The following is a 27,955-nucleotide window of genomic DNA, read 5'->3' on the forward strand; positions in this document are numbered from 1 at the left end:
AAAGCCTGCAGGGTGCAGACACTGTGACAGCAATGAACCCATTCAAAAGTTTCCTGAGATGTCGGACAAATAGCTCTAAGCATGTCTCTTAGGTCTGCAACTGCTTATGGTTTGTGAGGCTGTTAACACTTTTAAGTGTGAATAAAATGGGATAAGTTTGACGCATTATATCATGAAGAAAACAAGGGTTGTGACTTCATGAATGTATCTGAAATACAGATACTGAGGAGCGGTCAATCTGCAAATCACTCATTAATACTAAAAATGATTGACATTATTGTAATTCACATAATTACCCATTTTCTGCAGATTGATCCACCAATGGATTCAGCTGTAGTATTGCAGTAGTAGTTGCAAGCAACTCCTTATTCCTTGTTTCACTCCTGTCTCTGAATATTATTTATGGCACTTCCATGTTGTTCTTTTGGTACCTTCACAGTGAAACAACGAGAACCTAAACTGCAAAAAAAAAATCTATGTCTAATTTAGAGCATGTTATATTTCTAATCCAGCCATTTGTGATGGTAACCATGTGTGCATATATGCAGCAAACTCAATTATAGTGGTAAAATAAATTGTGTTTACCGCAAATCAATGTCCATCAATTTTTATTTGAAGACAAAAATGTACAAGTGTCAAGTTAAATTATTTACAGAAACAAGATGAAAAACAATGAAAATGAAGCAGAAGGGAAGAAGTTTGACCGGGCCGCATTCAAAGTATGAATGCGGAAATAGGGTCAAAAGTGTCCAGAGAAACTATTTACAATATTTACAGTAATAAGGTGCTGGTGTGAAAAGCAGCAGAAGAGAAGAGGTTTGACCGGGCCGCATTCAAAGTATAAATGCGGAAATAGGGTCAAAAGTGTCCAGAAAAACTATTTACAATATTTACAGTAATAAGGTGCTGGTGTGAAAAGCAGCAGAAGAGAAGAAGTTTGACCGGGCCGCATTCAAAGTTTGAATGCAGAAATAGGGTCAAAAGTGTCCAGAGAAACTATTTACAATATTTACAGTAATAAGGTGCTGGTGTGAAAAGCAGCAGAAGAGAAGAGGTTTGACCGGGCCGCATTCAAAGTATGAATGCGGAAATAGGGTCAAAAGTGAAACTATTTACAATAATAAGATATAAACAAGAAAAACTGAGCTGTTCTGGTGTGAACAGCAGCAAAAGTCTTTCAATGTGACCGGGCCGCATTGGAACTGGGAGTGCGGGAATGGTCGTGGGTTTCCTGGTTGCTTCTTCTTCTCTCACTGACGTACGGTTCTGAAAGACAACAGTTCGATTTTAGACACATTTGTGTTTGATAAAGTCTCCAGAGACATTTGTTCATTTTGCACATATACTCACCTTTGCTCCGACTGTCTTCCTCCAAATGAACTCTTTTGCAAGGTCTCTCTCTATGATGACAACCATCTTCATCGTCAGCTGTCTTTCGTTTAAGTCCTGACCGGACCTGACTGTCTGCCTCAAAGTGAGGCAGGCGCTCATCCGAATTGTCCTTCCGATCAGGTTGACCGTGGAGAGTGTGAGTGGAGTTGAGGCTGCTGCTGCTCTCACAGCTTTGTCTGACCCCCTTGTGTGACCTCTTGTGGTTGTAAGACTCTTCACCAGGGGCCGTCTTTCTCTCAAGGCTTGGTGAGATGCAGCTCTGGGTGCTGCAGCTCGGCCTTGAGGGAGATGGACTAGTAGAACAACGAGGCCTCTTCTTGGCAGGATCTGACATTTTAAGTTCATCAGATATATTTCTCTTTACCCCTTGCCTGATGGGGGATGTGGTGCTAAGTGCCTGGCTGCTCTTGGAGCTTCCTCTGTAATTTGATGAACAGGGTTATGAAATGTGGAACACAAACACACACAGTCCAACACTTTCACAATTCTTCAAATCTCCTCTACTCTGTTTGATCCAGGTGAGCCTACCCGTGCTGACACTCCAACACTTCAGTCTTGGCCCGTTTTGACTGATGAGAAGTTCCGCTCTTATTCTCATCTTCATTTTCCAGCTTTCGCTTCACACCTGACCTGACTGAACTCGTGGTCTGTGCACTGGTGCAGGGATGAGGGTTGACGCTGTGGGGCTTCTCCAGACTGCTCCTCTCTGCAGGCAAGGGAGGACGGTTCTGCTGGACAGGGTTGGTGGTGGTCCTGGAGGAGGGCTGCTCCAAAGACCTGCACACAGCTGTGCCGCTGTCTGAGGTCGGGGCCTTCTTGATGTTAATTTTGTCAATGCAGGACAGAATGCTGCGAGACAAGGAATCTCTCCATCTGCCAAATTCAACACCCATGATGTGAATATACGAGGCTGGATCGATACATTCTAAGACTGACTGCTCTTGTTGCGCTCGAATGATGCGCAGCACTGTGACGTGCACAGAGCCAGAGGAAGCTATAACCATAATGATATAATCGAATTCAGCACCTCAGTTACACACTTTTTTGTGAGTGCTGGTCCGTACGCTCAGCGAATGACCAGAAGGCGCACAACAATCGAGTCCCGAAACTTGGAGTTACTTACTCACAAAGGTTACAGCTTCTCTGTGCAGCGTGCACGTGACGATGCCACGCACCGCTCGTGTACAAAGGCAGTGTTACAACTTATTGATCTACCCTTTAAAACTAATATTTACATGGTCTGCAGTGGAAATGTATTATACAAGTGAATGAGCAAGTGGAACATTCATGGAAAAGAAATCTAAAAAGTGGAGCATACTACGACTTACTGAGGGCTGATTGGGGACATGCACACTAAGTGTGGCATGCTGATGAAATGATGCTGCAGCAGCTGACTGGGTGTCAAGCGATTTGCAGCATCAAGCTGCAGCATTCCTTTCAGCATGTCCACAAAGAACAGCACATCACACATTTCTGAGACTTCAACTTCCGGATCCTCAGCGCTGATGACCCGCAACTAGAACAGGAAGAAACAGCAACAAAGGTCAGGGGTATCTTCAGTCAGCTCCACGAGACTTTTAAATGTATTTCACGTATGTTTCAGAAACAAGTTCATGTTTGAGTTCTGACAGTGAGTGATAAAAGGAAAGGACACCTACAATTAGGAAGTCATCCAGAGAGGTTAACTTGATATTCCTGCACTCTTTGGGCAGAATCCCATTCTTCTGGAATAACTTGTCTCGTGTCTGAAAAGACAGTTAACTGTTTTAGCAAAGATATTCCAAGGACAGTCGATTCAGTTAAACAAGCAAACACAAACAAATGTTTCAGGAAAAAAATATCTTAATTACAAAGAAAAGTTAAATGAGGGGAGTGATGAGGTGGTATGTACCCTGAGTTTCCAGGTTCTTGTGGTGGAAGTATGTATTTTTTTGAAAAACCTGGATGTCTTTCGTCCATTGTTGAGCAGGTTGTCTGGAGGCTGCCCCTGAGTCTCCACTATGTACCTCATCTAAACATACAGCAGAACATTAAGTCAGTGGGAGTCCGGGGCAAGAACTATTAACTGACTCCTGTTTTACATCATGTTATACTGTCCTATAGATCAGATGGTAATAATTATTTCAATAAAGCATGAAAAAAAGAAATGTGGTGCAGTCTTTAGTTGTACCATATCATATTCATTCGCACCAGGGTAGAGTGTACTGCCCAGGTACAGAATTGCAGCTATGCAGCCAAGAGACCACATATCTATGGCCTCTGTGAACGGAAGCCCTAGAATAATCTCTGGGGACCTGACAGAGGACAAACAACTGTATTCAGCACACAAACTTGTTTCCAGTATTGACTATTAGTATCACTATGATTTCTACTGCGGCAAACAAACTCTCACAGAGACATTGGAAGTTGGAGTGAATGTCTGAGTCACCAGTTTACCACCAACAAGTAATAAAGCGAATATGGTTGCAGTTGCTCACCGGTAGTGACGAGTCTGAACGTACGAGCCCTGGATGGCAGTTGACGCATTGCAGGCCAAGCCGAAGTCGATGACTTTGACTCTGTAAGGCGCCTGTTGATGGTTGACCAACATCACATTGTCTAACTTGAGGTCCGCATGGATTATCCCAAGAGACTTCAAGTGATAGAGTGCCGTTGCGATCTGAAATGTTGTTAAAGGAATTCATGTGATGGTAGCGTCAACAATATGTCATCAGTGTCAACTTTCTAACTGTTAATGAATGGAGGGAAGAAAGCAGTTCAGCCTACCTGATGGATGATTGGTCTGATTGCATTCAGGCGGAGAGGTCGGAAGTAACTTTCCTTCATTAAGTCATTAAGACTTTTATCCAGTAGCTCAAACTCGAGACAAAAATGTCCTTTGTCAGTGAAAACTTGGTAAAAGTGAACCAAGTTGCACATGTCAGAGTCGAGCGTACTGAGTTTCTGCAGGTTAGCCACCTGGAGATAAAAGACAGGCTTTATATTAGCATTACATTAGTTCCTACAAAGTGACACACATTTATAGGTATTTCTTTGAATACAGTTGATGGAACCATTGTGCAAAGCATTGTCCCAAAAATAGAAGGAAAATGTCCTACCTCTCGTTGTGCGAAATACGAGTCCTCATTCATGATCACTTTGATGGCTACAGGTTTACAGTTGTCCATCCTCAGGCAGTTTACAACTTTGCCGAAGCTTCCCTGTCCCATCAGGGACACTACCAGGTAGTCGGTGGTTCCGGACCAGAGCCTGGATCCGGGGACGAACGTGCCCTCCTCGGCGGGTGGAGTGGAGGACAACTCCGAAGCCATCTTAAGGCAGGACACCAGCTGCTGGGAGCTTTAAGATGAGAGCAAAGAAGCAGCCGTAAACATTGAGTCACAATATAACATCATCGTAGTGTTATAACTAGTCACATACAATTACATTACAATATAAATGTAATTGTAATCTGTTACACTTGTTAATCTGAGAAAAACATGTATGATTAAATTGGGTTACCATTCAAAATGTATTTGATTGGTTCTCTTTACACCACCTCTCACCTGCCAATCAAATCAATGCGTATTTCTCTCAACAACCATACCAAGGCAGATGACAATGTTGTCAGATAAGACAAAGATTAAATTAAAAATATTTGTTCAGGAACCGTGTTTGACGTGATGGGAACATGTTTCATTACTAATGTGATCTACATACGTGTGATTTGTTTTGGTGGTTGTTCTTTAAAATCATTCTTTACAATGTTAACAGAAGTTCTATTAAAAAACATACTTCAATAAAAGTTTGACAGTAATTAATGTTGACTGCTGTTATGTGTACACTGCCTTTAATTTTTAGGACTTTTCAACTTTATTGCCCAGTGTAAAACATTTGTTTTAAAAGTAATAAAAAATATATATACATTAGGTAAAGGTACATGTTGATTGCACTAAACTAATCAGGTTAGTCCAACTACACAAGTGTCATGAGATTTACTCAATCATGACTGAGTTGAAATTACTTAAAAAGATGCATGCAACTTGTTATATCATTTTTTTTTTTTTAACTTTTAAGCCAGTTTATTCTTTTTTTTGCATGTAGTTACGACACATTCAGAAAAGGTGCATGTCTAAATCAGGTGAACTGCGGTCAAAAACATTACAAAAACAGTGAAGAGAAATCAAACTGTTGTAATGTTGGTGATCAATCAGCTAAATGGAAAAATACTCACCAAGCTGATGTCTCTGGATGTTCTCAGGGGTTTCTTCACAACAACAAAAAAATAATAAATCAAAGCAAAAAAAGTTCGAACAAATAAAAGCAAGTTCAGTTTTCAAAATTCAATGTAAAGATTTGACAAAAGTGTTGTGTCTTCAGCCAGTTTCTTGCAGTCTGAGAAAGTTCTGAACTATGACATCATTCTATTCTGTGACATCACATTCTCAGTCTTCTCCCAGACTGTAATTCTATTTCAATTAATTCCATTCTCAATCCAGCCTGTTAGTTAAATGAAGGTTTTATAATGTTATTTATATATTCCAAAAGAGGCCATTTTGGGGGGTGTCTGTTTGATTGACAGGTCAGCATTCAGTCATGTTTTTGCAATAGGTGTGCGGTTTTAATGTCCTCCGGGATTGAGTCACATCCATCACTTTTCCTCCCCAGCTCGACCAAATATGGTCACTTCTGCCTCCAAAATTGCAAAAGCAACAGCCAAACTATAAATCTGAAGAAACACGACTCCCAAATAAATTAAAGAAGTTACTCTTGAACAAACCTCACCTGACATCTGTCAAGATGAGATTAAATATCGGGTTTATGAGCCATAATTATATAAATCAGAGTACTTGTATTTGTTAATTGCAATAAATTGGTGGACTTTGAACACATTAAACATGTTTCTGTGTGTCCCTAGTAGCTCTCGGTGGTATTGCACTTTAAGGGACTTTCACGCGAGCCTCATTTTTCAGAACTGGGAGCTATGTCCACTTTTATATACAGTTTTTGCTTGTTATCTTCATCTGTTTGATGTTTGGTGCTCAGCAAAAAAATTAGGAAAGGTTCATTGTGAAATAATCAAAATAACATCTCATTCAGCTTCCTCATCAATAGCTCCCTTACCCACTGATTCGACATTAATCACCCCAATAATTACACAAATGTGCAAATGAATCAATTTGACTGCCACACATGGGAAGCCTGCTTGTTTCAAGTTGACTGAAAAGAGGGAGAGAGAAAGTGAGCGAGACAAAAGAGGAACAGAAAACGAGACGATTCTAAGTGGGCTTTCACATTGGTGCACATCCTCCTGATGAGCCCCGGGTATTATTATCCCATCATGCCACAGAGCACTGACAGTTCCCCATTAGTTATTGTCCTATTGTTATGAACCAAGGATGGTGGTAATTGGAGATTCACTGTTGACTGTTATCGTGGAGCTGGGGTTTTCTTTTTAACTTGTTCATTATTTAAGATAATGAGAAGTTTTCTCTCATTCCAAGACTCACAAGCACATTATCCGTCTGTTTTGGACCTACTTTCTTTATTCATTAATCCACTGCATTATTTGGAATAAAGAAGGGATGAGGAAATTATTGTAATTGTCATTTTTTATCAGCACAAGTTTGCAACTTGAGCAGGATAATGACTGAAAACACAGAGATGCGCAGATCAGATCATGAGAAGTTGACTAAACTAATTGAATTTTAGAAAAAAAAAAAAGGATGATTAAAATGTCCCTTTATATTCCTCTAAGCTCATGATAGCAACACGAATGCCAGATGAGAGAGTTTGGTCTGAGGAAGGTGCCGGCAAGGACCGAGCTCTCTGATGTTTACTGTTAATTACAGCGAGTTCGCTGTCCAAGGGAGCGCTGGATGCAGAAAGTAAGCCAGCCCCCCGCTGACAAATTCAACTGACAGAGCAAATATATACTTCCTCTCATCAGTCAATCCCTTCATCCTTGGTCCAATGTCTTCTGGGACAGCAGAGGGTGGATTTTGCCTGATATTAGTTGAGGCCCAGGCCATCACGCTTGGGGGATTTGGGAGGGTAAACCTCTTGCTTTGATGTCTGCTTGAATATCCCTGCTTGACGCAGTAAAACAAGGAATAGCAGAAAATTGAGTGGACTGATTCAAAAGAGATGCTCCATCTGACCTTGCTATCAAAAAAACATAGGGGGATAATTAAACAGTGGTACAAATAAGGGAAGCGATTGTATGCCAGGCCCATTATTAGAAAAAAAGATGCAGGAAATGATCCATATTTATAACATACACACAGGATTATCAGTGGAACAGCAGTCATAACACAGGCCGGGACATTTATATTTGCCTGTTTGTCAGCCTAAAGCTGTAAAAACTCAATCTATAATTTATTTAAAACCACACACCGCCTCTGTGAGAGGAGGAAATCAAATAAATGGTTCATATAAATTGAAATGGGGACTCTCTTACTCCCAAATGATATTTACAATGAATTGCACCGACTTGTTTTTCAGCGCAGCATAATAAGCTCCTCTTATTAAAAAAAAAAGAAAAAAAAGAAGAGCAACAAAGGGAACATGGCTGCCGGACACCTTGGTAATTGGAGGAAGTTGTCTTCTCAGGCACGGCGGCGGAGTGTATATGGCTGTCATTGTGATGTGTCAGACTTGGCGCGGTGATACAAGTGACAAAGCTAATTGTTGTCTCGCATCTCCGTGCTCAAAGAAACTCGAGAGACCTCTGAAAAGCTTTTTTGCCTCCATTCTTTTCCTCAGAACTTCTCTCACTAATATTAAAAGGCCCGAGGGAGACGGCGGGGCCGCACAGTGAGAGAAAAGCAGCAAAACTGATGTTGACGCTAAACTGGCTTCTGAGTACAGGCTGATGTAAAATGTCAGAGTCAGACTTTAGTGGCGCAGAGTTAGCAGAGTTAACATGGACTCAGGGGGGACAGGGAGTGGAAAGTGAACCGAAAACTTGACCTCCGATGACAATAAACCATCACACAGAATTAGATTCTAATCTGAGAGCACTTTCAGTTCATATGAAGGCTGCATGTATGATTTATCTGCCCGGGAGTGGAATCGATAGCTTCTTTTCGATCCGCATCATCATGCGGTGATAAAGTGCAGCAGCTGTTAAGTGAACAGTCCACATTGACTCGGGTACACAAACCCTGAGCATTGTTTTTTGAGGACGGAGGACTAACTGGTCAATGCGGAGGAACGCCCTTGCAGGTCAGGGCGACTTGAGGTTTGATTAATTGCTGTGAAAAACCTGATGGAGAACAGGAGTGACTAATGACCCATGTATGGCTGTTGATTTAATCAATCAAGAAAAGGCTCTAACCTTGCCAATACTAGGGTGAAGCGCAGCCACACGCATGCACTCACGTATTTCAACAATCAGGAGAAGTCGTTGACATATTTTTTGATAGTGCTCTGCTGGCATGAACCACAGAGAAGTTAAACGAGAGGCTGTTTGTACCAGTTTTTCCAGCATTTCTAAAGAAAGGACGAAAGGGTAAAAATGATCTGTGCAGAAAGGAGATGGAAATTTGTATTTGTTCAGAAGAATGGAAGCAAGTCGTTTCTTTTTTTTCACCAATTATTTCATGAGAAATCGTCAACCTCCTCACAATATGCTATACTACTCCATATATCTATGAAGGATAAGATCAGAGGATTTCAGTCTGTTAGTGCTTATACGCCAAGACAAAGACAGCTACAAGACAAGAATGACTGCAGTGAAAATGACAACTATAAGAGCAGTTCTGGAGGCGTACTTTAATGTCTATACTGTCAACGATGTACAATGTTAAATGATGAAGCACAAATAATCCAAAACAGTTTCATGACCATACTATTGACATCTAAATTGCATTATTTAACTGCTGAGACTATTAAAATCTCATTTTCATGTTTTCAGCAGCTCAAACACTGATAACAGCCCCGCCAGTCAGAGGCTGTCCTTCTCAGAGCAGAAAGCTGTTTTATTTAGTTTGTTTATATGCTTTTTATTTAGATTTCTGGAAGCATAGCTTATGCTCTGCTTTCATGTGAGTTGTTGTGTAACATGCACATTTATAATTTCACTACACTAAGATGAAAGCGATAACAGTAATCAACACCTGCAATGCGAGCGCCGCAGCCAGTGTAGCTTAATTAAATAAAGGTTGACACTGGAGAAATATGACCCAATTAACACTTCCATTACCACCTCAATATTTCAAATTACTGTGGCATGTGCTGTACCTGATTTGTCTCTCTTTTGTAGCAGACAACAGGTTGATCTCATGGCGCATGACAGAGTTTCTGTATGTGAACTACATGCTCAAAAAAATAAAGGGAACACTTAAACAACACAATGTAACTCCAAGTCAATCACACTTCTGGGAAATCAACCTGTCCAGTTAGGAAGCAACACTGATTGTGAATCAACTTCACCTGCTGTTGTGAAAATGGAACAGACAACAGGTGGAAATGAGGCAATTAGCAAGACAACCCCTATAAAGGAACGGTTCTGCAGGTGGTGACCACAGACCATTTCTCTGTCCTCATCCTTTCTGGCTGATTTTTGGTCACTTTTGCATTTTGCCAGTGCCCTCACCACTAAAGGTAGCATGAGGCGGTGTCTACAACCCACAGAAGTTGCTCAGGTAGTGCAGCTCATCCAGGATGGCACATCAATCCACGCTGTGGCAAGGTTTGCTGTGTCTGTCAGCACAGTGTAAAGAGCACGGAGGAGATACCAGGAGACAAGCCGGTACACCAGGAGACGTGGAGGGGGCCGTAGGAGGATAACATCCCAGCAGCAGGACCGCTATCTGCTCCTTGTGCAAGGAGGAACAGGAGGAGCACTACCAGAGTCCTACAAAATTACCTCCAGCAGGCCACTAATGTTTCTGCTCAAACTGTCAGAAACAGACTCCATTAGGGTGGTACGAGGGCCCGACGTCCACAAATGGGGCCTGTACTTACAGCCCAACACCGTGCAGGGCGATTGGCATTTGCCAGAGAACATCAAGATTGGCAGCTTCGATTGGCGCCCTGTGCTCTTCATGGATGAGTGCAGGTTCACACTGAGCACATGTGACAGACGTGACAGAGTCTGGAGACGCCGTGGAGAACGTTCTGCTGCCTGCAACATCCTCCAGTGTGACCGGTTTGGCGGTGGGTCAGCAATGGTCTGGGGAGGCATTTCTTTGGAGGGCCGCACAGCCCTCCGTGTGCTAGCCAGAGGTACCCTGACTGCCATGAGGTACCGGGATGAGATCCTCAGACCCATTGTAAGACCACATGCTGGTGCAGTGGGCCCTGGGTTCCTTCTGATGCATGACAATGCTCGGCCTCATGTGGCTGGAGTGTGTCAGCAGTTCCTGCATGATGAAGGCATTGATGCTATGGACCGGCCTGCCTGTTCCCCAGACCTGAATCCAATCCAGCACATCTGGGACATCATGTATTGTTCCATCCACCGACGCCACATCCACCACAGACTGTCCAGGAGTTGACTGATGCTTTGATCCAGGTCTGGGAGGAGATCCCTCAGGAGAACATCCGTCGTCTCATCAGGATCATGGCCAGGCGTTGTAGGGGGTGCATACAGGCACGTGGAGCCCACACACACTACTGAGCCTCATTTTGACTTGTCTTGAGGAATTTCCACAGAAGGTGGATCAGCCTGTGATCTGATTTTTCCACTTTTATTTTGAGTATGATTCTGAATCCAGACCTCCATGGGATAATGATTTTGATTTCCATTGATCATTCTTATGTTATTTTATTTTCAACACATTCCACTATGTAATGAATAAAGATTTTCAACTGGAATATTTCATTCATTGAGATTTAGGATGTGTTGTTTAAGTGTTCCCTTTATTTTTTTTTTTGAGCAATATATCTATTCAGCCTGGCTTCACTCGACTAATACGCACAGCTTCTGTCTGGAAACCCTGTTTGTAAAAAGGTTTTCTCCACCACTCTGAAGGGCGGACCAATCAGCAACTAGTGGGGGTGGCTAAATGCGATGGGCGATGAACTCGTACCAACAATGGCAGCAGCGGTAGAGTTTTGGTGCACAACATACAGTACATCATGTTAAATGGATCAAAGCTTGATCAAATTGTCAAGAGCCGCTTGATTTGCAATGCAGAATCACAGCAGTACCCTGTTTTTCAAAAAGATGAAGAGAAACAAGTCAGTGTCACTTCTCATGTAAGGAGATTGTATTGATTTCTCATGTCCTTTGCCCCCCCCTCCGGTTTTGGTTCCCCCTCGTGCCATCTCATTCAAAAAAATCTTGGAACCACCCCTGGCTCATAAGTGTTGATTAGCTACTAAATATTTAATTCTACTAAATGCCAGCTGTAACTATTATGGAGCGAAGACTTTACGAAAGTCTTTATTGGCAATTACTTCAGTTTTAATGGTGCAAATGGATTTTAAACTTTAACTTGCAATACTCAGACCTGTCACAGTAATTCATTACACCTTTAAAGTGGGTGATCAGACTTACTTGTGCAACAGACTTGTCAATGAGCTAATACAAAATCCAACAGTGGGGGAGTAAGTACAGTATGGAAATGTGGAGAAGGTCCGATGTGAACCTCAAACACACAAGTACACTTATACATAAGGTAAAATGAGTGTATAACATATGGAGAAAATTTAATCTCCAACATAAAGAGTGGTAAGCAGATATTCTGGAGCAGCGGTACCAGGAATGCTGGTTATACAAACATGATTAGCTAATGATTATGGGCTTGAAGCAATACAATTATGCATTCAACAAACATACAGATGGAAAGTAGGTTTTATATTTTATTCCAAAACTTTCAAAATAAGTTTCAAGTTCAAGAAAGTAGAATAAGCTTAGACACAATGCAAAGCATCATATACAGACGGATAAAATACATTTTATATATTGCAGACAAGCCATGGTGGGTCTTACATATGTACAGTATGTATGTAAACTTTTATGTACAATCTTTTTTACATATACAAAAAGCCTTGTTTCTATTTTTCTTTGTATATATTTATATTTATATATATATATATATTTATATATATAGATTTTTCTTATACTCCCCACTAGCATTTGTACTACAATAATCAAAAAGAAAAACATTTACATATATGTCAATCCGTTTTTTTTTTCTTTTTATATTACAAATGTATTTCCATAAAAATATATCTCTGTACAAAAAAGGTTTTTTTATTCGTTAACATATTCTCTTTTCCTAGAGACACTTTTGTTACACAGTCTGCTCAAGTTCACGGTTTGTCCGTTTCTTTACAGGTAACCCTTTTGGTGTACAGCAAGACATCGACGCAGGATCTCTGCCTTTCACTGTTTTGTTCTTTTGTTGAGGCGTTCAAGGGCCATGTGGATCTCACTTATAGGCGCTATGGGTTGTCATGAGTTTTAGTCTCACATAGAGGCTAGTTGAGAGATCTACTGGACTGACTTCAAAACAAGTTATAAGAAACAAGAAACTGAAAACATGGGACCTTAGAAGAACTTTGTTGCCATGAAAAACATACAGGAATGTAACGTCTCGTAACAAAAAGCAACTCTGTAAATATTTTGCTATATAATACTTCTAGATAAAGTGGACATTCTGTTTTATTCCATTGGTAACACATACTGGCAACATACTTTTATCCATTACTGCATACAAACAGGACAAGTTGTGGGATATTGACACAGTATAGATAGATGCACTCAGTGAAATGAAATACATTCAGTAGTTTTTTCAGCGATAGCTCCCCCTGATCTGATCACAAATCAGCCGACTGCCGGTCCACTCCCATTTCCATTCATAGCATTGAATTCATCTGAGCTCCGAAACTTTTCAAAACCCGTCTTCCCCCTCTCCCCCGTGCTTTAGGTCCACCAGACATGCTGAAATGAGCTGAATAGTGAAGGCAAATTGCATGAAAAGGGGCCTGAAAAACACAGCGGCAAAAGGGCGGTTCTGTTGTGGCCGCCGATACACAACGGTGGTGAGAGATGGGAGATTATGAATGATAGGCGATGCAGGATGTGTTACACGGCATTAACTGATGGGTTGCTTGAGTTTTCAATACACGTACAGCGTGGCCTTCGCAGAGGAGTGAGAACTTTACATGCAGAGAGAAATGGGAAGCTTTTGGTGAAGTCCCTGACTGCGAGGAAACTCAGTGAACTCAGGAGGGAGGGTTGGGGGGACTCAAAGACCATAACTGTGGTGTGTTTCATTATAGAAGAGATGGTGCACAGGAGAGAACTCAGAGCTGTGTCTGGGTGATAACGAAAATGAACTGAGGATGAACAGAGTTTCTGTCTTAAAATATGCAAAGAGACCCAGGAAGTAGCCAGCTGCCGTAGAGAAAGACTTGATTCTTACTCTTACAGCACAGCTCTATCCAGAACTCACTGATCTTCATTTTCAAATGACTGCACAGCACTTTCTTTGAGAACTTTCTAGGCTAACCCAGATGGGTTAAAAAAAAAAAAAAAAACTATTTCAATGGATGCGGTGCCCATTAAGTGAAATCTCCCATTTCGACAAAATTACCAGCATGAATTTTTGAAAATGTCTTGTTACCCATTAAAAACTTTTCCCAGCAAGCAGAACTAAATGGCAACATCAAGGACTGATTGAACAATTAATCTTAATTTTGTAATTTTGCTAATCTGCTTGAATTTGGATAACTTTCTTTGGTTGAAAAGGTGACTCTTTAAGCTCAGAACAGAACAAGAATACTGAGCAGAATACGAAGGAGAGCTCATCAAATCCCAGATATTAATCCTTGCACACCAAAATACAGTACTAATGAGCACATTGCTCATTTAGAAAAGGAAAAAGAAAAGGAGCCAGAATGGATGGTTACTCTGATCTGATCCTAAAAAGCTCAGTTTTAGAAAATGAAAAACACAGGTTTAAAGAGCTCGCTGTCTCTTCAGTCGGTGTGTGTGTCTGGGTTTTGGGTCAGGGACGATGATAAGGGCATGACCGAAAACCTGAAAAACAGCTCTAATTTCTAATATCTGGCATAAAAATATCAAAAGCCCCTCAAATTTTATTAAGTAAATGATGATGTTTGGAAATCCTGACCACAAAATCACAGCTTCAAAAGCTGATTCATGATATCACGGGGTTGTAACAAGGCACTATAATGAAAATAAAGTGCTTATTGGAGACAGGAGGAGGTAAAAAAAACAAAAAACAGGAAGGGGATGAGTTTGGCTCTTTAAAACCATTTCTGATTTTTGAGAATGAGCCCTTGTTGGTAAAAACAATCATAATTGTGAGCTTCTGTAGTGTGTCCAGATCTATGGTCTAAATATAGTCAAATAGAATCGGTTGTCTCGGGCTTGGGGGCATCATGTCAGACTGCACCAGCTATTCACATTTGTTTGTTTAATACTCAACCTGGTTTATTAAAGTGTTGCGTAATGTGTGTTAAATGCCGCCATGGGAGGAAAGAATGGGGGAGAAAGGTCACTTCAAAGTGGCCTTGATAGAAACTAACCAGAATGTAATGAAGCGCTCCACTTTGCAGAAATATTTGGAGCAATTTCAGACTAAAAAACAAATGAAATGCGCCGTGCCACAGCCGCATAAAACTATGAGAAGTGAGTACCAACGCCTTCAAGATAAAGGGAGCGCAACCGCTCCTCTCACCGTGAAATCTCCAGGGTAATTCAATCGTTTCCTTTTCCATCAATTCACAACCAGAGCAGGCAAGGGGCAATATTCTATCTGTACTGTTGAGATAAACGAGGGCTTTAAAAAGTAATAAAATTGTAAAAGCAATTACCGACCCACAGCGAAACTGATTGAAGGAACAATACAGTGATTGGTTTCAAAGGCCTGGATTTCAGAGGGAAATTATGTACTGTAGGTGATTTTAAAGACTTCATTAAAAAACCTGTTGGTAAGGAGGTTGGTTTTGACTGCGAAAACCACTTCGCTGCATAATGTATACAGTAATGTACTAAAAAGCAAACTCCCCTCCTGATTTTGAGCATCATTACCACTAAAAAAGAAGAATGTGGAAGAATAAAGAAGTATGGATGTTTGAAGGCTGCTATTTTTGAAGTCAAACATGATATAATTGATGTGCCCCGTTTGTGATGACGGTGAGATGAATTCTGGTTTTGTAAATGGATTCGATAATGAATCATGGCTGAATTAAAGCAAAGTGCGTGTAATGGCTCAATTTGCCCCGGTGAAATTCAAGCACTGTTCACCCCACTCAGCATCCACAGGACACACAGGTATGGGGGGAATAGTAAGTGGTAAATAGCTGGGAGCAAGGTGTTTGAAATCCAGCGGGTATCCTCCTCTCACACACATAACAAGGGTCATGAAAGCATTCATGTTTTGAATCCTCACTTCTCATTAGACATGTCATTCACTAGTCAAGGTAGACTCCTGCTGTTATATCTGATGACAGCTCCCTCCTGTGTTGCACTTTCAAAACTATATTTTCTGCATATCACTCCCCAGTTTCCCCAGATATGTGGAGTGTTAGCATTAGAGGTATAAACACTTTTCCCCCCATCATATCATATTTATAATTTCCAATTTACTGCATGGGAGTAATCAGTATGCCAGCGACTCCCCTGCTGTCACAGCTCACAGAGGAAGCCTTGTGCAACAATTTCATGACGAGCAAAGACGAAACAAAGCAACGCTATTCTTTTTCAAAGGCGCAGAGCTGTCAGAAGTTAACTTGGAGGAAAAGACCTGAATGTAATCCAGAGGGAGCACCTCACTGACTCATCCATTCTTCAGACTCCAGCGCCTTCATCTGAACGTTTCGAGAGAATTACAACATGACCGCACTTTGATCTTTGTTTTCCTGAGGCCAAGTTCGGGGAGCTCCTGCTGCAACTTGATCTCAGAGAACAGTGTGTTCCACCTTCAAGCCGGAGAAACATGTGAAGGTGGATCCAGGATTAAAAAGAAAGGCCAGAGCGGAGAATTGAACTTCAGGTGTTCAGTCTCTCCAAAGGGAAAGCTCCATCAGTTCGTGCTACAACTTTGTTCTGGATTTTGGATGTGAAGGAGAAAAAAAAAAAGCAATGTGGTCCCAAAGTGTAAATCCATGGAGGTGTATCACAGCTGCATCCCGACTTTGAACGAGCCAACGTTGGCGTCGTCTTTTCCTCGAGTGCCTCCGAGTGACTATGGCAGGATGGTTGTAACCGATACTTGTGTGAATTTCCTCGTTTGACATTTTGCTTTCCGTTTGAGGGGCTGCATTTATTTATCAACACTTCCTTTCAGTCTCTCCAGACACAAAATTGAAAAGCGAATGCATATGAATTATTTCAAACCAAAAGACAGAAAGTTGGAACTCTGTAGATGTACAGATTGTCAGTATTTGTTCTGGTTAGACATTTAATTTACTGGTTTGCAGAGCATCCAAGTGGACATACAGTAATATTCCTGAACCCAATCCTTAGCATTTCTTAAAATATGATACCAAAACACAAAAGGAAACGATCACGTGTCTGGTTGAATCTCTGGAGCCAAAACAGAGATATTTTGGGGCAGATTGCAGATGCAGCCACAAATGTGTGTAGAAATCCACACACACATGCATGCACTCACTCATACAGTATCCACATATATCCTGTCTACAACCTCACTAAGTGCTTTTTTCAGCAGCTCTAGCTACCTTTTAACCCCTGCTCTGGACACAGCTGCCTCGACAAGCAGAATTTCATCCCTGCTAACAAAAAAAAAAAAAAAAAAAAGGAGTGAGTCAAGCTCGAAAAGTAATGATAGAGTGTATGTCTCCAACATGGCCTTCAAAACTCACTGAAATTTTAATTCATCCTCAGTCCCAAACCCAGGGCCTCCGATGAAACCTTTCAACAGCCTCAGGAGCAGGCGGTTGGGGGAAAACAAGGTTCCCAATTACTCATCACATAAAGCAAGCAGCATATAAAAAAAGAAAGCAAAAAAAAGCAAATGGAAAGGATGAATCGAAACGGTCCAGACTGTCTCTCTTTGACTCACGGGCCAACGTGGGGCTGTTGGCTGCCCAGTTCAATTGCACAGAGATCTCTTGTTAGCTACAGGTAAAATTTCTTCGCTTAAAGTTGACCATAAAATTCCCTTTGGGTTTAGGCAGAGGGCGGTGAGGAAAGTCTTCACAGCTTTGCTTCCTTGGAGCGCTCCTGCCGGCTGCAGTCTCACATGGAAGTTTTTTCCTCACGACATGGAAAAGGATCAAGAAACCATGTAAAGCTACAAAAAGCATTTTCTTGTTGGCATTTGTTACAGTTGATGTTGTCTTCACATGGTTTCTTAGTGTTTTCTCCCACAGGTAAGCGCCTTCGCCACTGGAAATGTTTCTTGAAGGTATTTCAGCAAATTAAATAATCTTTGTCTTGCCCTCTGCTCGAGGAACTATAGATGTCCTGTGGTGGCAGGAAGGCGAGGATGTCTTGTCACCTGACTGAATCAGGGATGGATAAAAGGATGAGTGTGGAGAAAAAGGAAAGACATGTTAGGGGAAGGGCAAGAGAGATTAAAATAATATATCCACGGAAAATCAGAACAGAAGATGGTTAAAGGTAAATGTGTAAGGTTAAAAGTAAATAAAAAACAATTTTTAGGAGCTATAGATCAATAGAAATTATGCAGCAGAAAACCAATCAGTGTTTTTGTTTGGATGTAAGAATTCCTCCAGGACGATGTAAAAGGTTAATTTGGAAACTGGATTCTGAGAAACTGTCTTGCTTCAGCAGTTTTGATGCCTTAGATCAGGGGTGTCAAACTCATTTTAGTTAAGGGGCCACATACTGCCCACTTTGATCTCAAGTGGGCCAGACCAGTAAAATCATAGCATAATAACGACAATATTTATCTGTGCTTAAATCGTTGGTGAAGGTTTTTGGATGATAAAGCCTATTTTAAGGTCTTTCTACAATAAACTAGAAACATAAAGACCAAAAACTCAGACATCAGTCCACTGTTTACCTGCCCCGGCTCTCCTCTGCAGATTCCCTCACTTTGTGACGCGTTTGATGTCAAACGCGTCACAAAGTGAGCAGCGAGCGTGGCTGCCTGTGGCAACGAGCGCTTCTGCCTCCGGAGCAGACGTCGCATTTATGCTGTTTTTGAAGCAATTACTGGATCGATTAAAAAAAAATTACAAAACGTTTGCACTCATAAACCTCCATATTCTCATACAAATGCAATGTATGTCTTTCTGTAATTTTCACACTTAGCAAAGTCATCCGGCGGGCCGAGCTGGACCCCTTGGCGGGCCGTATGTTTGACACCCCTGCCTTAGATGTACGATTAGCTCATACTAACCATAAAGCGATAACTTCATCTACTCTCAGAGAAATGTGAAACCAAGGATGCATGAAGGTCCACGTCTAGAGATATACTCGACTCTGAGTGTTGTCAGTCGAATCAGATTTGGATGTTCAACTCAAACCTCAGATTATTCGTAACCTTTTTTATTCATTTAGAATATCGGTCAATCTAAAAATACACAGATGTGCTCTCAAGCGTTTTCGGAAAACAGGAACTATTACACAGTTCTAAAGAACAGCAGGAGGGAGTTCCCCTTTTTTTGTGTCCGCACAGGGGGAACTTAGAACCTTTGAAGTTCCTCTAACTTTGTTTTGTGGTACTATTTTAGCTCCTACCACTGGGTAGGTACTCTCCCCGTTACAATAGGAACTGCGGTGATGTAAGTGAACACTTATTGGTCGAATACAGGAGCACAGGCAACCGCCATGTTTAAAACACCCTGTAAACAGTAAGCAAGGTAAACTACAGCTATGAACGAAGCTGTTTGAGACAGCAGAGGGAAGAGATTCAAATGGAGGCACACTATACTAAGAAATGGGCCGACAGACACATCGGAGGACATATAGCGTGACTTTGATTCCAAAAAGAGAAATATCAAAAGTCGTTCCAATTACGTCGTGCTACATCATTTCAGAGTTCCTATTCGCTGTGCGAATACAAACTGCAAAGGGCCTTAGAACCTATTTAATTCTGGGGGAATCTTTGGTGGATGCAGCTGCCCCCATGAGAGCAGCATCCTCCACTCTGGACATCTCTCCCAACTGTACAACCCTGTGTCCCTGACCCTCCATCCTGAACGCCCTAAAGTGTGTGCCTCAAATACCCAGCTCTCCTTCCATCTTTGGAGGGAGGCCAGAGTGTAAAATAACTTTAACCCTGCTCAACTTGAGGAATCTCAAGTCAATTGAGAGGTCTACAATGGATGTTGCCTTTCAGGGGGCAGCACCGTCTAAGTCCTTTCTGTATCATGCACCCGGGTGACGGTGTCTGATTCTTACCTCTGGAGAAAGCAGTTGCTATACAGCTGTGCACACTGTGCTGACTGTGAACTCTGTCTCGTTGGCCATGATGTCAGTGGGCTGGATGTTGCGGTCATACATTGGGTTCTCGAACGTAGCTCGTCCATTAGTGTTCTCGTGGCCCACGTAACCATTGAAGGGAACTTTGGGTCTTCTTCTGAAATGAAATGAATAAATACGACAAATAATGGTCAGTGTTCACGATGGGCAGACAATAATCTTTATCCGTGATGCAGCGCAGATATGGATTTGGCATGTTAGAAAATCCATTTTAATTGTCACATTAGCACTGTGAGCATCACACAGGGAAATACTCAGTCAATCACTCATGATCACTTCAGTCTGTCTCACTTATGAAGCAGCTAGTTTTCAATGTAGGGAGAAGGTTTCTCTTTGTATCCACAGATGATTAGTTTCTCATATTGACTATAACATACAGTATACCTTAGTGGATTGAAAATAATCAATATCAAGTTAATATCTTTTGGAGGATGAATTAAAATTTGCCTTTCAAAGGAATTCCAGAAAGATTCTTCTCTGAAAACAGCTAAATTAACTGATGTGAATTAAACCTTAACTGAAAAGGCTCTACAATTGAGGTAGAGCTTTTTCTGTAAATATCAGGATCCAATTTCTGTCATCTTATAATGTATAAAATACTGTATATCAACCATGTAAGCCTTACCTGTGTTTGTATAGGTACAGCGCAAAGCCTGCAATGATCATGGCTATAAAAGGCACTAGGATGGCTGCCGCCACTGAACTGCTGTTGGAGGCAAAGTTGTAGCCGGAGTTGTCTCTGCTGGTATCTAAATTCTCTGGAGGGAGAATGGACAAGACATTGAGCCGTTACTTCAGCCCCTCCTCGTTATATGACTTCAGCAGCACACATTATAATGAAATCCCATAAATAGAATTCAAACACACAAAAGTAAAATTATTCTTTTCTATTTTTGTGACAATACTTAAATGATTCTTATTTTGACAATACTTAAAGGTAAATAAATAAGAAAACAGTGACATAAAATAATTTGTAATGGCTGCAAAGGGCGAACAGGGACGGTCCATTTTTACACATTAGACTGAGCAGCATAAACTTTATTAAGTTTATTTCTATGCTTAAATTGAATTCCTCCCCCTGGGAATGTCAAATACCATTATCCTAACAATGACTCTTAATTACTGACATCAAAGGCCGACAGCTATTAACTCATTTCAGATTCATTCTCTAATTTATGGAGGTGTGTGTCACCAACAGCAACAGTGGAGGGGTAACAGCCCACCTGTTTGCAGGAGAATGCCCAAAAAGCTCCAATAAAGGACGAGTGACAAACAAGAACAAATTAAATTACTGGCTTCTGTGGTGTTTGCCAATCAAACCCCCGCTGCATAGGAGCGAGCACAAAAACAGACGCACAAACACACTCGCGGAGGCAAACTGAACTATGGCCAGTTCACGACCACCGAGTTAAAAAGAAACATGAAACGTCAGGAAATGAAGTACGATTATTTCCAAGACGTCTAACACACCTCCCACACTCACATCCATTTTTTCCTACACAAACTTAAACACACACGACTGGCCTGGCATCAGCCGCAGCCCTCTGTATTAATGAAGAGCTGTTTGCTCAATCAGTGTGCAGTCGCGGGGTGATATGGGGGAGGGGTATGCACCTGCTGTTCAAGCAACTTCCTCATTACAGCAGATTTTCACATCCACTTCCACAGTGCATTCACACACTTAATCTATTTTCACGTCGCGCACCTTCATGTTCACTTCCAAATTTCTGCTCAGATTTGATCTGTCTTTGCACCTATTCTTCTGCTCTGTCTTTCAGCCACCGTGGAAGCCTCTCCAGTCTGGGCTTTGCTTTATCAAGGCTGCTAAATTCCTGTGAAACATGTCACCCTCTCCAGCATTTTGCGAAATGCAAAAGCAGCAGCACTGGTATTAGCTACTTGATTGTTTACATGAATTAGAAATAGGATATCTTTGTCACATGAGCAGGTGAAAAAACAGACTGCAAAAGGTTTTTATTGTTTCTCCTTGTACTGTGCAGTGTCCTTGTGTGAATACTGTGAGCAACAGGGACTTAGAGAGAGACAAAACCACAATCATAAAAATCAAAGCAAGATGAAAAATGAAATTTTATAATTAACCACTTCAGTGCCTGAGCACATATTTAATTGAATGTATATCAGATTACTGTGTAGACGTATGTGTTACCTCAGGAGTAAGATGATGTCCAACTTTTGGGGATCAATTTAAAGGTTTCTCTAATCATGAAATTTGTTAAACAGCTTTTTTTTTTCTTTTTTTTTTTGCTATAATAGTTGATGTCAGACAGACATAAACCAGTTTTTTGACCTGGCAAAATTCAAATGAGAATAAGAGGGAAATCAACCAAACTTTTGTCAACATTTAGGTAGACACGACCTTACATATTTAATTTGTGTCTTACACGTGTCCTGTATCAGGTTTAGATAGAAGAATGGAAACTATTCAGTTACAGGTGCATCACACCACGTGGAAAATGAACGGGATTGTGTGTGCATCACGTACGTTTTACAAAAACACATAATTACTTGACTGAAGCAGCCACTCATATCCAAGACTTCGGGATGTAAGAAACTGTAGCAAGAATAACAGTAAGGAAGTTCACGTGGGTGGGATTTCCAGGTCACAAACTTGAAGCAGAATACTGTATATTGATAGCTGTAGCTTTTTGAAAAACATTTCTGTACCTCTGACAGCATTGCAAAAGTTGCTGAAGGAACCAAAGAACGACAAGCAGTAAAGAAAGGATGATATTTACTGTGTCAAAACTTCAAAATATGGGGTTACGTGGCAAGTACTCCACAGGCGTCAACACAGAAGTCCCTAAGGAAAGATTTAGCGTAGCTGTATACAGTGTGTGTGTTTGTGTGTTTTTACATGTGGATATGGTTTACTGACTATGTTGAACTGTGTTTGCCTCTTTGTCACAGCCACATTCTCCAGAAGTGTTTTCACATTTGTAACAGCAAACAAATTTCAAATCTGACACAGCATGTTGGAAAAGAAACTGCGCTTAAAAGCATTACACCGATTTGAAGCAAAAATTTCCTGTACTGTGAATCCAGACAGGGAAAGAAAAAAACATAGTGTTCCCCAAGAGACCACTTGGTCACAGGTTTCTATAACTAAAGTGGACAGCTCACTCACCAAGTCTCTGGAGACCGAATTGGCCAAAGCCTTTCCCTCTGACAAATCCCTGGTACACAAAGGAGTTGGATGAAGAGATGTAGGACACCTAGGAAGGGAGAGCAATGGAAGACAGACACTTTATGTGTCACATCCAGGCTTTACAAAGGAGCGTATCATCAAAGTGTCAGCAGCTGGTGCACGCACAAAATGAAATATCATGTCAAAAGGAGCTGAGAGGCGCTCTTATGGCTGACATTTAATATGACGTTTTTCTGCTGAGGAGAACGCACACACATACACACACACGCAGACACGCACACACATACACACACACACACACACACACACACACACACACACACACACACATGCAGGCATGTTGCACAAGAGAAACACTCCACTTTGCCTGAAACACATGTCTAAAACACATAGAAACACACACATTTGCAGTGACCTCCTTTTTTAAATTAAATCAGGTGTGTGTGCATTGGAGGTGCCTGAGGTTGGGGGATAATATGGAAGAGAGGAGTGAAGGGGGTCTGTCGAGTCCTGATTACTAGGCAATGATTTAACTGACATTTTAATTAAAGAGAAAACTCTCGGTGGGCCCTCCATCTCCCCAGAGTGACAAGGTTAGTGTGTGTGTGTGTGTGTGTGTGTGTGTGTGTGTGTGTGTGTGTGTGTGTGTGTGTGTCTGTGTGTGTGTGTGCTTGTGCGTATTTCGCAATAAAGGTGTGTATGTGTTGTAACATCTATGCAGGTAAAGAGATGTGGTGTATTGAACTCCATCCCAGACGTGCACTTACATGTCCGTCAAGGGCCCAGTTGTCTATTTTAAACTTGTTGACAAATATCTCCACAGGACCTCTGATCTGATGGACCTGAAGCAGCAGCTGGGCTTCCTCCCTCTTATATGTACCTACAAAAAAAAAAAAAATGGGTTTATAGTTATTTTGGAACAACAGCCACCTTCACACCACCTGAAAATGACTAACTGATTAAAAAATGTGACACTTACTAAAGTAATTCACAATCTAAACCTGATTCATCCTCTTATCATTGCAACGCTTCATATCGTGTCGACTCTTCTGTTTCTGGCAGCCCTTCTTTACCTCGTGAGTCCACCGGGGACAATTCAACTATCATGCACAATGCCAAGTCACCAGTGCTGTCAAATAAATGTATCATATTTCATTTATTTATAATTGCTGTGCTGTGGTAAGAAAATGAAGCTCTGACACAGGCTGAAACTGAACTGAAACAATGTTTTTCTTTTCTGTATTAGTCCATGTCAGAGAAAGGAAGACTACACGTGTGAACACACAAAGAAAGGATAAAGCTGGCAGTAAACATTGTGTGGCTGGACAGCAACAGCAGTGACAGCCTCATAAACGTGAATGTCTGTCACTGAATCAGTGAGCCCGTGAGTGAATGAACGGCGAAAAGTGTCACGAAGGGCAACAAAAGTGTTGGCCAAAGCACCAAGGGAATGAGAGAAGACACTCTGATTGGTTTATTTCATGTTACGCCCAAACACACCTGTGATTAATTAGGGAACTAATAAATGTAAATATTTGGCGTAATGATTAAACATGATAATAACGTTAGATTGTACAATCAAGCCTAACTTGATCTAAAATGTAAAAGTAAGAATGCACAACTTTACTTCCTGTACAGACTGTGGCGCTCAGTGCAGCAATTGACAATATTTTTTTACTACGCTGTGATGAGGATTGATAGCACCCAAGTATAGAGGGGTAAAGGCTATCCAGGCTGTTACTGCTGCAAATTTGCATCTTAATGATTACAGCTGCAAAGTGATTATACCAACGAGAAAAACAAAAAACAAATCTGCTATTGTGTTATAGCAGCAATGACCCACTTCATGCAAGGAACCACATGGATTTCTTGCTCCTTGTTCTCACTTGAATTTATCCGACAGCTGTCTGTTTAGATCAAACTAAAGATACAGGGGATCTCTGATACGAGAATGATTTTAAAACAACTGAACCATACTGAATGTGTCTATGGGTTTGTATTCGTTTGAAGATCTCAAACCTGACTTCTGTTTTTGGGGCACCCACCTGCCAGTTTAAGCTCCACTCCACTGTGGTCGATGAGTGTCCCGTTAACCCGGTTGCTAAAGGGTTCAAAGGCAGTGATGCTGAGCATAGCAGGCTGCTTCTTTCCCAGGTACTCATAGGATCCCCTCCAGAGAGAGTTCTTAGCAAATACACCACCAGGGACTGACGGACAGGCGAGAGGAAGTGACAACAGTTAAAGAGAGAGACAGAGAACTTTGAATCACTTTAATGTTCAGGACACTATAGCTGTATTGTTGGCCCATGCAGGAACATTAGCAAGAGGTGCTCTGTTATTTTACTGATTAGAACACTTGAAACGGAGAACTGAGTTTAAAGGCTGAGCAAATCAGTGAAATCAGATACTTCAGATAACAATGTTTGATGTGAAAGAATTTCAAATTCTGTACTAATTAATTAAAGTATATTTTCTCAGGTTCATGGGCTATCCTTATCAATCTTAAATTCAACAAGTACCTGTCTTACCTGGTAATTTGGAGGGTGGCTCCTGCACCGTCCCCACTGGGCTCTTACCACTAGGGCGATTATCAGCTAAAGAGCAAAACACACAAAATGAACATGAGGAAATACCAAAGAAGTGTATCCTGTAAACAGGTGGAGTGTGTTCCTGAGGTAGTGAAACACATTTTTGCTTCAAATAAAAGAGGTGTAAGATCATTGCAGTAGGAGGATGTCACCATCAGCACTTCCTGTCTATGACTAATACCCTCCATGGTGGCCAGACTGAGAGCTGCCTACGACAGGACTTGAGTCATGTGTCAAAAAGCAACCCAAGTATCCCTACGGAGTTACAGCTTAATCAGTTTCACAGCCTCAATCGAAGCACTTTAATAATATCTTACTGCTCACACGAGGCCACGTCACAGTAGTAAACATACACCCGAATAGGTAAACAGAGTGAGTATCCACAAACAAGGACAGGTATACTTATGGTCATTTATGAGCAGGAAAATCACCTTGCATTAATGTATAGACACAAAAAAAAAAAAACACACACAGATTTGTACTTTATTAGCTGCCAGTCTTTTGAGCTGCCCTTCCATCACTGTGCCCACAGGCACTGTTAATATCCAGTATGTGCTTAGACCAGGTGTTTTTGTTGCCTTCACTCTTAATGGCATAGCTTTAAAAATACCCATCACCTCATACATTTTACCAACAGCTCGACATAGAATTGATCACAAGGATACCCCACCCCCCCCACCGAGTGCATCTTTCTCTCGCTCAGCCGTTAGCATTCCTCTACCCGAGTTAATTGTGTGTCGATTGCTCTATTTCTTTTCCTATATGTATTTAGGTCAGTGCTTGGTGCTTGGAGGTGTCTTAATGGCAGTCTATTTGTCTGCTACACCTTGTTAACACTGCCTCACCATTTATAAGACAGACTTCTGCTAACCTAATCAATGGGATGCATTGGCCTAATCAGGTTCTGAACCCCTTGTTAACGTTTGAGAGCTTGTGTGTGTGTGCCAGAGTATGAGACGGAGTGTGTGTAAGTCCATGCCGTGTAATTGTGTGATGGATGGGCCATCTTACCCCTGGCATGTGTCTGAGAATAAGCAAGTGTTAACAGAACTATTCATCAACATTAGCTGAATCCCCAGTTTCCCAACGGAGTCACCACCGAATCCTGAGCCAGTACAGAACCCAGTGGTTTCAATAAATACCCATTATAGAAACTGCATGTTATAAATATGAAGTGAGGTGTTTTAAGTGTTTAATACATATGTGAGTCTCCACGGGTAAGTAGGTGGCCGTGTGCACACATCTGTAGTCGTATGAGGTTTAGTTTACAATATGTGTGTGTGTGTGGGTACCATTGACTGGATATAAAAGTGGATGTAGCTTCTGGGCCTTAAAAATGAGGCTGATGCTGAATGGCCTTAATATGTAATACCACAGAGTGCCGCTAGAGGTTGACTCCAAAAAGCTGCCAGCTCCATAGACTCTCAATCAACTACTACCATAAAATTCTATTTAAATTTTTTTTTTCCACAAGTCATTTCAGTTTTCTTAGCTAAAATCCCTCCTTATTAGTTTTGTGGTGGTCCATCTAAAAATAATCAGGTAATTAATTACGAATTAAGCTCCAAGAAAACATGTTTTTGGAGGCGTCCGTTTGATTGACAGGCCTTTGGTTCAGTCAGGTCATGGCTATCGGTGGGCGGGACGTAGTATCGCCGGTTTTCCTATCAGATCTAATCAGATCCCCTTGCTCGCTTCTCTCCAACTTGCCCAAATTTGGTCACTACCAGCTCCAAACCACTCTGAACTAACAAGATGGCATCGACCAAAATCCAAACATGAGGCTTCATAGCAGTCATTCACAAACCAATGGGTGATGTCACTGTTGGTTGCCGCTGTGTGGGTACATGTTTTTATATCCTGGTGTGGACATGAACCTGGATGCACACTAACCATTGGGGACATGTGTCATTGTAGGGACACAATTTAAGGTCCCCAGAGGTAGAGTCTCCTTTTTGAGGGTCAAAACCTGGTTTTAATGATTGGGTTAGAATTAAGTTTAGGTTATGGTAAGGTTTGGGGTTAGGCGCTAAGTTGTGATTGCTAGGGTTTGGGTAAAAGACTGGGCAATGCATTATGTCAATGAAAACCCCCATGGGGATAGTAAAACGAGCAAAAAGAGGGCATGTGTGCCCATGTCTTTGCATATTCGATACCAAGTATGTTCTCATGCTCCCTTATCGATGTAATGAAACCATGTAAATACCTGCACAGAGAGGTGGTTTCCCCGACCAGCTACCATCGGACCTGCACGTCCTGTGCTCTGATCCACCGGCCAAGTAGAAGCCGGGCTGACACGTATAAATCAGCGTGTAGCCAAGGGATGGCAGTTCAATGGCTCTCACATCAGACTGGGCTGGCAGCTCTGGTTGGCTGCAGTGGTGGGCTGGAGAGAGACAGGGAGAGAGGGATTAAAGCGACTGGAAAAGA

General features: G+C 41.5%; 1 protein-coding gene across 1 annotated transcript in view; it reads right to left on the reverse strand.

The window, feature by feature from the left end:
* Window positions 1-12,176: 12,176 nt before the first annotated feature.
* csmd2 (CUB and Sushi multiple domains 2) overlaps window positions 12,177-27,955 on the reverse strand; it is a 248,411-nt gene continuing 232,632 nt past the window's right edge. The window contains exons 65-72 of the mRNA XM_069177064.1: window positions 27,732-27,911; window positions 25,466-25,531; window positions 24,983-25,144; window positions 23,705-23,817; window positions 22,917-23,004; window positions 20,397-20,529; window positions 19,691-19,868; window positions 12,177-17,823 (exon numbers count right to left, since the gene is read on the reverse strand). Of these exons, the coding sequence (XP_069033165.1) occupies window positions 19,709-19,868; window positions 20,397-20,529; window positions 22,917-23,004; window positions 23,705-23,817; window positions 24,983-25,144; window positions 25,466-25,531; window positions 27,732-27,911 (902 nt within the window). The 3' untranslated portion in view covers window positions 12,177-17,823; window positions 19,691-19,708. The remainder of the gene's footprint in view (window positions 17,824-19,690; window positions 19,869-20,396; window positions 20,530-22,916; window positions 23,005-23,704; window positions 23,818-24,982; window positions 25,145-25,465; window positions 25,532-27,731; window positions 27,912-27,955) is intronic.

Source organism: Embiotoca jacksoni, unplaced genomic scaffold, assembly GCF_022577435.1.
Source record: "Embiotoca jacksoni isolate LCO1_2020_lvr unplaced genomic scaffold, fEmbJac1.0.p SCAF_7, whole genome shotgun sequence".
Taxonomy (NCBI): Eukaryota; Metazoa; Chordata; class Actinopteri; family Embiotocidae; genus Embiotoca; species Embiotoca jacksoni.